The sequence below is a fragment of the Pagrus major genome, chromosome 19 (assembly GCF_040436345.1).
Source record: "Pagrus major chromosome 19, Pma_NU_1.0".
In the NCBI taxonomy this organism is placed as follows: domain Eukaryota; kingdom Metazoa; phylum Chordata; class Actinopteri; order Spariformes; family Sparidae; genus Pagrus; species Pagrus major.
In genome coordinates this window covers 14,732,270-14,746,786 of record NC_133233.1, presented here as the reverse complement: position 1 = coordinate 14,746,786, position 14,517 = coordinate 14,732,270, and the positions used below count along the sequence as shown (strand labels likewise).

The 14,517-nt window shown below is 42.5% G+C and overlaps 1 protein-coding gene across 1 annotated transcript; it reads right to left on the bottom strand.

Moving 5' to 3' along the window:
- Window positions 1–8,280: 8,280 nt before the first annotated feature.
- LOC141014322 (uncharacterized) lies at window positions 8,281–12,625 on the bottom strand. Its single transcript, XM_073488061.1, has 6 exons — window positions 12,503–12,625; window positions 10,832–10,879; window positions 9,503–9,613; window positions 9,122–9,238; window positions 8,790–8,867; window positions 8,281–8,700 (listed from the first exon to the last, which is right to left on the bottom strand). The coding sequence occupies exons 1-6, from the start codon at window positions 12,623–12,625 to the stop codon at window positions 8,650–8,652; spliced, it is 528 nt and encodes a 175-aa protein (XP_073344162.1). The 3' UTR covers window positions 8,281–8,649.
- Between the last annotated feature and the right edge of the window lie 1,892 nt (window positions 12,626–14,517).

Sequence of the window (14,517 nt, the reverse complement as noted above, 5' to 3'; positions counted from 1 at the left end):
TGTTCGTTCAGTTTGTTCAGTCATGAAATCAAAGAGAGTTTGTTTAGGTTTATAAAAAATCAGACAATGAAGCTCTTTCTCTTCTTTTTTTCTTCTTTTAGCTCTAGATTCCACTCAAGATGAAAATGTATCTGGCACTACTCTCTTGTTGAAGTTCAGACACGTTGCATCGTAAAATATAACCACAAGAGAGCAGTCTCTCGCAAGCTTTGGTCACACTAACGCAGAGTGAACATCAGCTAACTGCAGCTCCAACTTAGTCCAGAGTACAAAAGTGTGTAGCAGCAGGGAAGAGGAATCTGCTGAGCTGCTCTCAAAGATAAACCAGTGAAGTACCAGTATCATTCCTGCTCACAAGAGGACTCTCTTTCTCTCTTTGTCAACCACAGTTATGGCAGGCTACCAGTTGTCAGCATGGGTTCTCAATGGAAAGACTGGTGTATTTTTCTCATTAGTGGAAATAAGTGGGGGACTCTGCCTGAGGGGCAAGGGCAAAAAATAAAAAGGGCACCAGCTGCATACAACTAGTACTAATAATACAAGTGTGCAGAAAGTTGGGATACATTTATTGTGAAACTATTCCTGCATATAGGACAGCCTATATATATATATGTATATATATATATATATATATATATATATATATATATATATATATATATATATATATATATATATATATATATATGTATACACACACACACACACATATATATATATATATATATATATATATATATATATATATATATATATATATATATATATATATATATACGGCGCTGCATCATGTTTTCTCTACTGGAAGGGAATATGAGAGGGCAGTTTGTCATGTTTTCCCCACTGGGTGAGCACCCTAGAGGGCACTTTATCATGCTTTTCCCACTGGGAGGGCACCCTAGAGGGCTATTTCTCCACTGGAAGGGTGTCTTTATCACATTTTCTTGCACATTTAGCCACTGTAGAAAGCACTTTGTCATGTTTTCCCCACTGGGTGAGCACCCTAGAGGGCACTTTGTCATGTTTTCCCAACTGGGAGGACACCCTAGAGGGCCATTTCTCCACTGGAAGGGTGTCTTTATCACGTTTTTGTGCAAAGGTAGCCACTGTAGAAGGCACTTTATCATGTTTTCTCCACTGGAAGGGCACCTTAAAGGGCACTGCATCACTTGTTCTCCTTTTTAAGGGCACCCATTAGTGCACTTTATCACATTTTCTTGCACACTGGGCCACTGTAGAGGGCAGTTTTGCAGTGTTCTTTGTCAAACATGGAGCCACCGGTGGGAGTAACGTTATAGAGCTACTATTCCAGTTTCAACTTAGGCTATAGATATCACTTGTCTACATTCTTACAGATTAGTTTTTTTAAGAGATAGACTGTTGTACTATTTTATTACACCAGGGTGATGAGAGTAAAGTAAAGCTGAGCCGTCACATAGCCTGCTCACAGATATCTCAGTGGCATCACAAATGTATGATGCAATATATAGATAAAACTTCTCAAACAGAGAAGTTCTTTCTCTCTTCCTCATACACTTCATACTTGAGCCGTCAAGTACGCGGTACAGAGATGCTGAGAGAGCTCTTTGATCCGGAGAGGCACAGGCGTAGCTACAGTACGTGTGACCGAATGATTTATTGTCCTCTCAGGACCTCTAAAGCACCACCCGCTCTGCAGTTTTGAAACATCCATTTATGACTTCAAAATTCAATGTGAGACCACACTCCTGGGCCAACAAGCCTCCCCTCTCTCTCCGTAATGTTCGGAGTGAGACTTAGCCTCAAATGAAATATTAATATGTTTCTGCCCCGGCTGGCACCCGGCGGACCCCACAGACTTGGAGCTGAACTTGCTGAAGTTTCAGAGCTGTGGGCCCTTTACAGCCTGTGTCCTTCATTGTCAGCTTACACAGTCTGTTATGAATTTTCCTTTACAGAACATTTGGTATTGTTCTTTATCATACATCAGCGACGCTGACGGACGTTTATTTTGATGCACTCGCCGTGCAAAGCTTTTGACAAGATAATAGAAAGATAAGGACGCGATATAGTTACGGAGGCAGTCGCAGGCCGAGAGACAGATAAGGAATTTAAAAAAAGGCAAAGATGATTTCTATCAGCGGTCTGCGCTACCTCGCAAGACTTAATCACTCCCAGCAATCAGAAGTCATTTTGTGCTGTTTTGGTCTGCTCCAAAATGACTTCTACATGCGAGTCAGGCTTGGAAAGTGGAAGTAGGTTTCTTTTCCGACCACAAGCTAGAAGTACTTTTCTCCTTATTCCTCACCAAAGGTCCCTGAAGTGGTTTAAGAAGACTTAAAGACAGTGACCTAATGTGTTATGCTCCTCTTTGGTCGTACTTATTCATAATATTTCCTGGCCCAGAGATGCCATTACTCTGCTGCCCTTGAGGAATGTAACTCAGGAATGTAATGTTCCTTCCCACCCTTGTTTTCATCTCTACAGTACATAATTGTGCCAGTTTAGAGCCTTTGTAATTTTCACAAATGGTTACAAAGTCAATGAGGTGGTGACTAGAAGCTATTTCCAACCTCCAAAGCACATATTACCTTTTCCAGGCTGCCCACCCATCCCTCCCTCCCTCCCTCCCTCCTGGTGTCTCAGGTCTAAGGGCTGCCTTTCACTCCCTTTACAAGACGTTTTCAACTTTGTGGCTCCATCTTAAATACCCCAGGCTTATTTGAACCCCCCCCCCCTGCCTGCCCATCTCCCTGCGCTGCCCTCTCAGCTCCTCTCTCCACTGACAGCTCTGTCCACTTCACAGCCCGCGACGACCTTCGTGTCATACCAAAGAGAAAGGAGAATGAGAGGGGAGAGAGCTCACGTTTTGGCCCACTTGGCCCAGGCTGAACCAAACCTGCCTTGCATCCCTTCATCTCTCTGCCTCTGCGCTTATATCTCATGATAAATCCTTGGTCCTGTTTATGCAGCTGAATTACACCACGCTTTGCATTGTGATTGATTCAGTGATTTCTTCGGCCTAGTTAGAGCCGTATATATGATGCGTCGGCTTCTCATTCCTCGAGATATATTTTTAAGAAATGCAGCATTCTCAATTCACCATCACTCTCTCTGCCATCCTATTTTAATCTATATCTATGAAATTGATTCGCCCTGTCTGAGAGTATTCCCTTCTTAATAAATCAGCTTTCCGTGGACCTATGGTGGGCAGCGGGTCAAACTCAGCAATATTTTCTGCTTTAATGTACTGAGCAGGGCAGAGATTGGCCCATGGCAGTGACTCAGCAGGCATCCATCATCTTCAAGGAGAGCGGCACAGATGAATTGCCCAGAGACGGAATTGACAAAATCCTGCATTTTTCTCTCAGCTATATGCTCATCTCAGTGCATGGCATTTACGACCGCTTTCAGATTTCTCCGGCAATATTCGCTCCAAACCCAGAGGCATTTATTGCTTGTGAATGGCCAACGGTGAAGGATGTGGGGACTCCTGTTGACAGATTGTGATTTCTTTACTCCTGCTTGATTAAGAAAATTCTTAAGGAAAGCCTTTTAGATACATTAGATGAACTCAAAAAGGTACGGTGGTCAAACTTAAACCGACATTGTTTTCTTTCAGTTTCTTTTATATCATAGCCAGTGTTGGATTTCCAACTCTCTTGGTGCCCCACAAGTCCCAGGTCAATCCATATCAATTAAGGAATAGGTCGACATTTTGGGAAATGCACTTAGTTACACACGAGAAGATTGATACCACGTTCATGTCCGTAAGGTGGACATGAGGCCAAAGCAAGGAGAGTGTTAGCTTAGCTTAGCATGATGACTGTAAACAGGGAAAAAGCAAGCTTGGTTCCACCCAAAGGTAACACATTCCCTTTCTGGCCACTCCAAAGTTCACAAATTATATCACATTACCACAAAACACATCTTGCTTTATCTGTGCAAAAGTGTAAACCCCAAAGAGTGTCCAAAATGTTGAACTGTTCCTTTAAAGGTACAGTGTGAGTGGGATATATTAAAGCATTTATCAGAGAGGTTGCAACCAACTGAATATCCCTCGTCTCACGTCTCGGCATGGCGACTTCTCATCTGCTACTTCCTCGGATTTGTATGTACATATAGCCTACTTTGCTACATGACACACTGTATGACTGCAGCATCAATATTTTGCAGTGTAGACTGTGGATGTTATTAGAGACTGTGACAACAAAGTTCTTTCTAAATCATATTTCAGCAACATCTGAGAGCGTTTGTAGACATTTGTTTGGTGACAGACTGAAGGGATTGCAGATGGCAGACTGCCTCTGGATGTTCAGACGAAGCCTTTGTTTATAATGAGAAGCTGACAGAGCCTGGAAAAGTCAATGAATTCTGCATTGGCCCATAAATAACCCTCCCGCTGCCATACATGCTGAAAGGTCAGCGGGCTGATATATTGAGCTGACGTCACAACACCGTTACTGAGGACTTACACATATCACACATATACATCTCTGTTTGCCTCTCGCTCCCTGCCTTTTCTTCATTAGGGATGGAGTGATGTGACAGGGCTGGGCCGCTGTGACAGCAGTTAGAGGAAGTTTTGACAGGCAGAGTTAGGGAGGCTGTTTGGGGGGGCGGTGATGTCAAGTCAGAGAGGAGCGACACGAGGTGAGGGCAGACAGCCAACGCCCTGTATCTGATCTGATGGGAAGTGGCAGGAGATGAAGAGAGGGAGCCAAATTCAGCCTGAAAGCATGGTCACAGTCTGAGGTCAGCTGGAACTGAGAATATGTGAGGAGAACCACTCCTGGAATACTGAGTAGGGAATACCTTGTCTGGACTGTCCATCACAAAGTCACACTTTGTACAGCAAGTCTGGAGTTGCTATAATACTTTCTTTACTTTAACAGCCCAGTGCAAAGAAGTTAAAAAAAATGCTGGTTTATTGCGATTTGGGTTTTTGTATTTTCATTTCTATCAATTATGATGACCCTTACATAAATTTTACATGTGAATTGAATTATCACATATTAGATCAGAAGATTGATTCCACACTTCATGTACACTATATATGAAGCTACGACTAGCGGCAGGCTAACTTCAGGCTTAGCCTAGTAGCCTCACTTTCTGGAGTCTCCGCTGATTTCTTGTCAGCTGGTTCTTCCACCCGGAAATGGTCTCCTAAAAGAAAACCCTCCTAAAATGGTTATTTTTAAACTTCAGTTCTTGTATGACACATGGATACATATTTAATAGTGAGCTTTAAAGTTACCTTTGAACAGAGCTAAAGTAGCTGCTGCTCCTGTAGTCCAGTCCTTGTGATAAGCTAATTTAGCCAAATAAGGTAATTTCCTAAAATGTCAAACATTTAACACACATAAGAGTTGTAGTTTCTGTAAGTTGACCTACAGCTACATTGGCGACTTCCACATTTATCGCCATTTTTCTGTTGCTATTTTTGAATGCTAGCTAGCTGTGTTTTAGTACAGCATACTTTACTCAGCACAAGGACAATATAGCTACATGGTAGAGAATCATACATAAAGGATACAACCCAAACAGTGGTGGAGATTTCTACAGCGTAATCGAACACAAGGAGCAGCTTTTCATACTGATCATCACCAAGTCAAGGCCACAAAGCTACCAAAAGGCTTTAATTAATAGTAATTATCCTTTAAATAGAAGAACATTTTAATTCACACTGTGATGAAAATAAAAGACAAGACACCTATACGTTTTTCAACACTGTACTGTTCTGCAAAATATTAGTTGATCCTTTCTTCTTTCAGGACAAACTTGCCACTCTCTGCTAACGTAGGTTGTTTGTGACTTGTCTTTTCCCACATCGCATGTTGTTTGGGATGAGACGCTCCTGTCAACAGAAACTAATACTTACGCCGTGGTTTCCACTGCTTGAAAGGGATGTTGACCGTAAGCCACTAACTACATAAGAACCTGACTGAACTTTTATGGGAAAATCTGACGTATCACTCCACTTGCACCATTTCCTCCCGCAATTCTATAGATTGAAGGCTTCCACGTTATTTTGCTCGTGGTGATTATCATCAGCTTTGTTCTCGAGGAGACGACTGACCCCAGACCGGAGCGGAAACAATGCCACACACCATTACACAACCGCGATGAAAGAAAGACGGCGAGAAGGATTCCCTTTGTGTTGACCACACACAGTGACACACATGCTCAGATTGAAGTCTGAACTTTAATTTAACACTTACATCACTGGGAGAAATGAGTCTATATGGCTGATTTCTATTTACAGCTTGTCTAGGATGGATCTGTTTGTGTGCAACTAATACACACACTCTGACACTTTTTGTCTAGTTCCATCTGGTCATCAACTGGGAGTTTCCCAGGATGCATTAGCCCAAGGGTACAGCCAGTCAGAGATGCCCTGCTGGCAGCCGTCACACCAATGTGTGTGTGTGTTTGTGAGATGATGATGACAGGGGAGTGGGCTGAGGCTGTGTCTCCCTTGTTGCTTCTAAATGGGAATAATAAGATCTCCGTCTTTATCAGAGCGTTGCTGTTTCGGGGAAATCACAATGGCATCCTGTGGCGGGTGGTCACCAAGACAACACCAAGATGGTTCACAACCAGCTAATCCAGGTTATCTGATGAGTGTGTCAGCAGCTCGGGACCTCACACTTTGTCTATATTCTCCCGGAGCGAGCTGCTGAAGCATATTCGGCATCAATTATGTGCTTCAGGGAAAATGTCAAGTTTATAAATAACATTTTGTTGTGTTATTTTTTCCCCTTTCTCTCTGTTTGTGTCTATAAAACCATCATAATGAGACTGTGAGTGCTGCATACCTACGTCACGAGCCGAGGGCTTTGATCAGTAAATGAGCGGAGGATGAGTCATCCTATTCACTTAGATTGCCTTACACTTTTACACATGCAGGCTCATTTTCCTCATCAGATTGCCTCATCCTCTGGATTTTCTGGTGGCATCACGTTGGGCGGAACTGAGCACGGTTTTAGATATCATTTTTTGCTGCTTTTATTTTTAACCCGGCATGCACAGCACTGTTTTTTCTCAGGTGATTTGTCTAATCTGATACGCCGTAAATAGGCAGAGACCCAGATGCGGAGCTGCTCGCAAAGATCAGATTTTGTGCACACATTTACGTCAGCGTTCTGCAGAAACACTTAAACAAATCTGCTGCTCCAGACCGGCCTGTGTTTCCATTCCTGGCCAAATGAATTAAAAATGACACAAGATATTTAAATAGACAAAGTTTGACTCCTGAAACAGATGGTCTGGTCTACACTTCGAGTTTTCTTTTTTCCCTCTCTCACACACGCAGGCTATTTGCCCTTGGCTGCGGTAATGTAAATGGATTAGGGCCTTTTATAGAAGGCTCCTGCTGGTTTATCCTGCTGCCATCTTTGCCAACCATGCACAATACCTGCAACACTTGCTGTATGTAATTGGTGACTCAGAGGTGTTTCCGATGTGTGACCCCATGATATTTCATTTTATGAATCAGTTACAGGCAGTTATTCTGAGACAGGGAGGGAGAAGGAAAAAGTGGCTATACAATCTCTTAATGAAGCTCAGAGAGTCAACTATTATCAAAGTTTATAGACGAAGACTCCAGTGGAGCATTAAGTGCTTAAAGGTGCACTGTGTAGTTTTGGGGAAGAAATTTTAATCAGATGAGAAAAAGATCTTCATGGACTGATTTTCTTTTTTTTATGCCTGAACAAACTAAATAAACAAACTCTGCCTGTTTTCATGACTGTACAAACTGACCTTAAAGGACAACACAATTTCATACTGCTTTACTTTGTTTATATTTGGCGGACCCTGCCACTTTTCTAGCTTTAAACAGTGTTCTTGGGATCTTATTAGCTTGTTTATCCGAATAAATATTTCTGATATTCCCACCAGTGGTAGCATATCACCAGAGTAACCACTAACTGCTGCTAACTGTACCTGGCTTAGCTAGTTAGCACGGTTAGCCATGCAGCTAGTGGATCAGATGGGGAGCTTGATACCAGGGGAATGTTAGTGCTTACACCCGCAGCACAGGAGCTTTGGACCCGGATGAGCCTGGGCTAGTTGGTTGGCATGTTCATTTCAGTAGATAGCTCAAGATATGATGCAGACGTCATGTCAAAATTGCTTTTCGTTACTTCTTCTTCTTTCTTGTTTTTATAATTTTAGTTCATTTTTTTATGTTTTCAACTTACACATGGCCCCTTTTAATATTGTAAATATTACAATTCTGAGCTTGACCACGTCTCCAGTAAACTTTTTATTGAAATCTGATACACACAACACAAGAAATATTTCTGCAAAAATATACCCCCAATCTTCATAAGGAATCTGTGATTAAATAGGTTACAACAACATGGCAAACTAGAATATTAATATGGGATCTTTTGTAACTTGATTTCATAACATGCATGAATATATTAGAGACTTAAAATAGTATATAAAAAGTATCTGTAAGTGCAAACTGGCTGATTGAAGTAAGCTAGCTTACAGTTGGAACAGCAATGGTGGACGCACACATCATGGTCACTCAAAAAAACACAGAAGATCTCACTCCAAATGTCAGATTTTCACACTGATCTTGAATTTGTTACTATGTGTCTTTAGGTAAAATGTGAATGAAGATGAGAAAGAACATTTTTCTTCTGCAGCACTCTTCTTCTAAACGCTTCTCTCGGGTCTGTTGGTCTGTCCCTCAGTCTGTGGATCTCCCTGGAGAGCACAGAACACATCATGTAAATATTTATCGGAGGAAGTACATTTGTGTTTGGGATGTTAATCTCTGCGTGATGATGACTCACCAGGACAGAGAAAGCTCCAGAACGATTGGAGTTCCTCTTGGCTGGGTCCATCTTTACCTGCCTCCTTGCTCTAATCACCTGGAAGTGAAATCCCACACAGAGGTAGAGTTGTTTTTAACATTTTCTGTGAGAACTTATTTCAGCATCCTGAATGAGATTATGTTGAACATTTGCCTGATATCACAACACAATTTCCAGGAAGATATTATACCAGTAAGTAAACCAAACCGATCCAATAAAACCAAGACAGGTGGCCTTATAAGTCTGCCTGCACATCTGGCCTCTTTGCCCCAGCTGTTTCCTCTGCTCAGGGGGTTGCCATGGAGACTCACCAGTAGCGGGTTGGATTTCTTGTCGCTGCTGAGCAGGGAGAAGGAGCCGACGCGGGATTTACGCTTGCTCTTTTTCTTATTCGCGGCTTGAATCAAGTGTCGCCTGGACCTATCAGCCTGGGAAACCACAGACACAGGGATTAGTATTGATACACGCTGTAGACATATGTGCACTTATATGGTACTTTTTATCAGTGAAAAAATAATGTGGTTTCTTTGGATAACTCCCATACAGATGATACAGCATGACTCAAAACTTCTCTGGACCTTTGGCAGCAGCAGCAGCAGCAGCAGCAGTCACCGCTGTGAACCCGTCCCCACCACCCCCACATTTGGCTTTTGCTCACTCTGACTCCTGCGTGACTAACGACTGTGGTTTACCTGGATGAGAGTATTAGGGAAGCCTCTGACAGAGACGGCCCCGGGCAGGCTGGAGTGGCTCAGGTGGGTGTGAGCCCGCTGCTCCAGCTGTCTCTTACGTCTGAACAAAACCTGCAGGAATGAGACAGTCACAACCACATCCACAACCACAGTGAAACAACAGCTCGTGTGCGTCAAATCTCATGTCCCGTCCTGCTCTGTTGTGTCCCTGTCCTCGCATTCAGTCTCTTTCTTCTCGGCAGTCAAACTCCAATGTGAGGGGAGGAAACAGTAAAAATTATTATTGTCGGTGGCCCCGCCATTTCCTGCATTTCTCATTGATCTGCGCATAAATGAAGCGCCGCTATTGATCCACTCGTTTTCCTAATAAATGGACTGTCACTTTGAGAAACAACAGGTTTCAGCTCGCCAATTAGGACATTGTGGTGAATTTATAACCGTACCGCAGGGCTTTGACTCCATCAGTGCCTTTCAGTTTTTTTCCCCCCCAAAGTTATGTAAGTGTGGACATAAAAAGACTGTTCCAGTATTGGATAATAACTTCCTCCGCTTCCTCTTTTTCCATTCTGCTGAAAATAAAGATGCCAGCATTAGCTATGAGATATTTGCCTCGCAATTTAAAGTGCTTACAGTGATTGCTGTTGACCTACATTTTGATGATAGTTTTGGTTTGCCTCGCGGAGTCGGGTTTTGACGAATATGTGAGTATTTGCTTTGGCACATCAGCCTTTCAGATTGCAGTTGATGGATAATTAAAATATGCATATGTCATTGCGGTGTGCTTGAGGGGCCTCAGTAACTCGTGTTTGTTTGTTGCTAAAACTGCAACGCTTCTATGGATGGTTTCATTGCTGGATAGCTTTCTCACAGTTTAATCACATTGTCACTAATTTCCAGTTTTTTTTGCTTCTGTCATGATGTCTTTTCCCCAATCTTATGCCCTCTTTCAGAGGAACAAACAGATTCAGACTGAGGGAGTCTGTCCTCATCAGAAAAATGACCATATGGGTTTAAAATGCTAGCAGCTTATTACGACCTTATATTTACGTTTGTTGTTAGCAGCAACCTCTAGCGACTGTAGTAGAGTAGAGTTAGAGGAGTAACGCAGTGATTTTAACCCAGACCACAATGTTTTCCTAAACCTAACCAAACTTCAAGCATCTGGTATGTGTGTCGCTGTTATGCTATAACGGTCATGTTGTTTTGGGATCAGTGATACATGTTATTGTGGGAGATGCAGATAATTGACCTATTCAGTAGTTTAGGTATGAGGATGTGTTGAACTAGAAGTAGGATAGTGATTAAAAGTGAATAAAATGTGGCACATACCAATCCTTCCGTTAAGGGTAGCGCCCTCTGCTGCTTCTGATCATCATACTGAAGAAGAGAAGAGGAAGAGTTATATCATTTTCAGTACTAAAGTAGACTTATATCAACACAAAGAAAAATTATGTATATATTATGTGTATATATATATATATATATACATATATGTATATATGTACATATATATATATTCTTACACTGCAGCACTCATACATTGTTTTCATACATAGTACTATGTCAAAGTAAGTGTCATAGCTTAAGTCATTCCATCTGGCAAACAAACAACAACAAACATGGCAGCATTTGCATGTCTCATGATCTTCTGGGTGTTTTGTATGTGTAGATGTGAGTGTGTATAAAGGATATTAAGCAAAACTTCCTCAAAACCATCAACAATCCATCTGGTTTTCTGCTGCTAAGTGTTGCTGAGACTCATACATTTCCACCCCATTATAAACACAAGTGACCTTGGTGGGGAAAAGCAAAACACACGTAAACTAAACCAAATGCAGCCTCTGAAAAGATGCTGCATCGGGTATTAGTTAGTCCCCACCACATTTGAAGCTTCAAATCACGCATGCTGTAATTAAAATAGGAATAACTGCTGCAGAAAAGCACATATGCGGCACAAACTCCTTCAGATTCCCAATGAAAACCCTTTCATGTGTGGGTGAAAATCCTCCTCTCTGCTCCAGCAGCTGTCGAATCCGTTTGTCCAGATGAGGGTGATTACTTTGGACAGAACATGAGGACCGTCCACAGAAAAATGCTAACCACCAGTTTAAAGTATAACAGCTGCCAGCCACATGAAACGCCAAAAAAAGGGTTAGCTAGAAGATTTTGTTCCACTGAGGGGTGTATTTTTGGTGCGTTGGCATTACGGCTGCAAAAACCATCACAATGAGACTTTGTTTCTGTTAGAGAAAAAAAAATTATACGTCTCAACAGGTCAGACTGTACACGTCTCCTCCTGACATCCTGAAGCACACTTGACCACTATTATCGTCACAGCCGCCTCGTTGGAAGGAGTCAGAGTGAAGTTACATTCCAGCAGAGTTACTGGCTTCCTCTGACCTGAGCTGCTGTATAAACACTGACCACACTGTGTCCGAGCATGAAATCAACCTACACCGAAAGCAAAACGTGTTACAGATGATTCTTGTCATGATTTTATACTTGACTGATCGATTTGGTGAGTCTCGATGATTTTCCTTGTAAATCTATGCTAAATTACATAAAGTCAATGTTGTTGAAAAGAAGCAAATGACAGATTTTTAAGCTTTAAGTCAGCTGAGATGAGAAATGACAGAAATGACAGAAAAATGCCTAAACTATTTTGTAAATTCACTGCAATTTTCCAAATTTTAAACATGCCATTCTCTTAAAATTAACATCAAACTGACTTGTCCCTGCAAGCTTGCATTACATAAACCGTTCAGTAGCCTCTTTCCTGGAGAAAAATGCTGATAATTCAGTTTCTTGTCACTCTGATTAGAGGAGAGGGTTAGTTATTATATAGTTTGGTCCAGCAAACAGCATTTAAACAGACTCAAACAGGCTGCACTTACCTCTGAGGTGTCACAACAGCACACATGATGACTGATATCTAATGAACGCCTTGGTGCCCGCTGTCCTTATCTTAACTATCACATCCATTAGAAGTGCGTCTCTTACCTGTCCGTCTGCGGTCTGTCCGCTGACACACAGCTCTCCCTGTGTCGCTCCTGAGCAGTCGAGGGCGTGTGACAGCAGGCTCGCCTGCAGGCAGAGCACGCACAGCCAGATAGTAAACCCCATGATCCAGGCAGGAACTCGAGTGTTCCCAGCCCCTGTCAGCTCCCTGCTTTATACTCTCGGCTCTGCTAATGGGGAACAGATGCAGGGGAACGGGAGGCCATGCCAGCTTCACGCAGACAAACAGCCCACCACAAGCCTGCGCTATGCGCCAGCCGGTGGCCTGCGGTCCTGCAGAAACATGTCAGACATCTTGAGGGGCCTCCCCTTTTAAAATCTCCCCCTACTCCACTAACCCTACCTTAATAAGAGGAGGATGAAGGACATTTTCCACTTATGCCTGCACTGTAGCTCCTGCCAAAGTGTGTGTGAGAGAGAGCACACGGAGAATGGGTGGGAGGGTTAAGTTGCGTTGTCAAACCTCTGCACATAACAAATGAGAAATTGGTGGTTTGGTTCTTGTAATGTCTTGAAGAAATGCTGCATTATGTGGTGAATTTGTCTGCCGGCTCAGTGGAGATGAATCTCTTCCCTTGTGCTGTTTGTACAGATCCAAACACTTCAGTAAGCCTTTTAGAATTACAGTAATTACTCCTCAGTAGACTTTTCAGTGGAATATACAGCAGCTATCAACACTGTCAATCCATCTTTCAGCTCGCAGACTACTGTTGACTGAACACGGGCAAAGGAGACGAAATCACAATTGTCAGATGTGGATAATGATCATGAAGACTCATCATGAGCCTCAGGGCATTTAGGGTTTTGGGAAACTACTCATGATCGATTGGGAAAGAAAAAGAGAAAGAAACTTAATGTTTTGAATTCATTTTCTCTTTAAGTGTGCACTATATTGCTTTGGTGAAGACATTTCAATCAGATATTCATCGACTGAATAAACAAACTGACCTTAAACGACAACACAATTTCATACTGTTTTACTTTGTTTTTATGTGGCGGACCCTGCCACCTTTCCAGCTTCAAACAGTGTTCTGGGGACCTTATTTTCCGCTGAGAACAGCTTGTTTATTCACTAATGGGAAAAATAAATATTTCTGAGTTTGTATTATCACCTCATTAATATTGTAAACATTGAAATTCTGACTGTGAATTTCTTCTCCAAAAAACTACATGGTGCCCCTTTAACTTGCAGGCCTACGGTATGTTTTAGATTATCTGGAGCATGTACCTCTGTGGGAGTTTGTACGGCCTTTAAAACAGAGCAAACCATAAAGAATGCATCTCCTGATGGGGCAAGCCGTGGATGAATAGGCAGCCTGTCTCAAGGTGTATTACGGGATGGAAAGAGTGAGTGGGAGTGAGAGAGACGAGAAGTCTTCAAGTCTTCGAGCCTCAGGCTCTGGGCCACAGAGGAATTGTCTCCCGCTATGAGTCGAAACATGCACCGCTGTGAAAATTGTCCAAATTAAAGTTTCATTTCCGGTCCGAGACGAGCCCTTACACCACTTTCCTGTCCTCTAGCATATCAGTGAAATATGCTGAATTTGAATACGATTGTGAAAGCATCTGTAATGTCTCTGACAACCTCCCTGTGAGTCACAGCTTGAGTGGAGAGGATGGTTATTCATCCCCAGCTTCCATTTTCTGAGATATGTTCGACACTGTGTAGGAAACCGCTGTTGCAAACTTCTCCCCGGAGGTTCGGCAACCAGACCACAAGCTGCAGGCTAATGATGTGAATTGATGGAGGGGATGTTTACTCCGGAGACAAAGGAAGAGCGAGAGTGAAAAATGACCTCAAAACAGCAAAAGATTGTGAAACGCGGCAGCCTATCCAAAATGGACTCAAGTCTTACGAGTGGACAAACACATCAGACATTTTCACAGACCAAGCATCTCATTTCATCCCTCCTGAGAGTCAGCCCGTGCTTTTGTTTAACAAAACATCAGATGACTTCTTGCAAGGCATGTCGAAATCACGTTACCAAGGTTACAAG

Excerpts from the sequence above, each read along its gene's own strand:
- LOC141014322 (XM_073488061.1), bottom strand. The coding sequence starts at position 12,625 with ATGGGGTTTACTATCTGGCTGTGCGTGCTCTGCCTGCAGGCGAGCCTG. Across the intron at positions 9,614-10,831 it reads TACCCTTAACGGAAGGATTG|GTTTTGTTCAGACGTAAGAG; the intron begins GTATGTGCCACA and ends TCATTCCTGCAG. Across the intron at positions 8,701-8,789 it reads CTGGAGCTTTCTCTGTCCTG|GGAGATCCACAGACTGAGGG; the intron begins GTGAGTCATCAT and ends TGTGCTCTCCAG.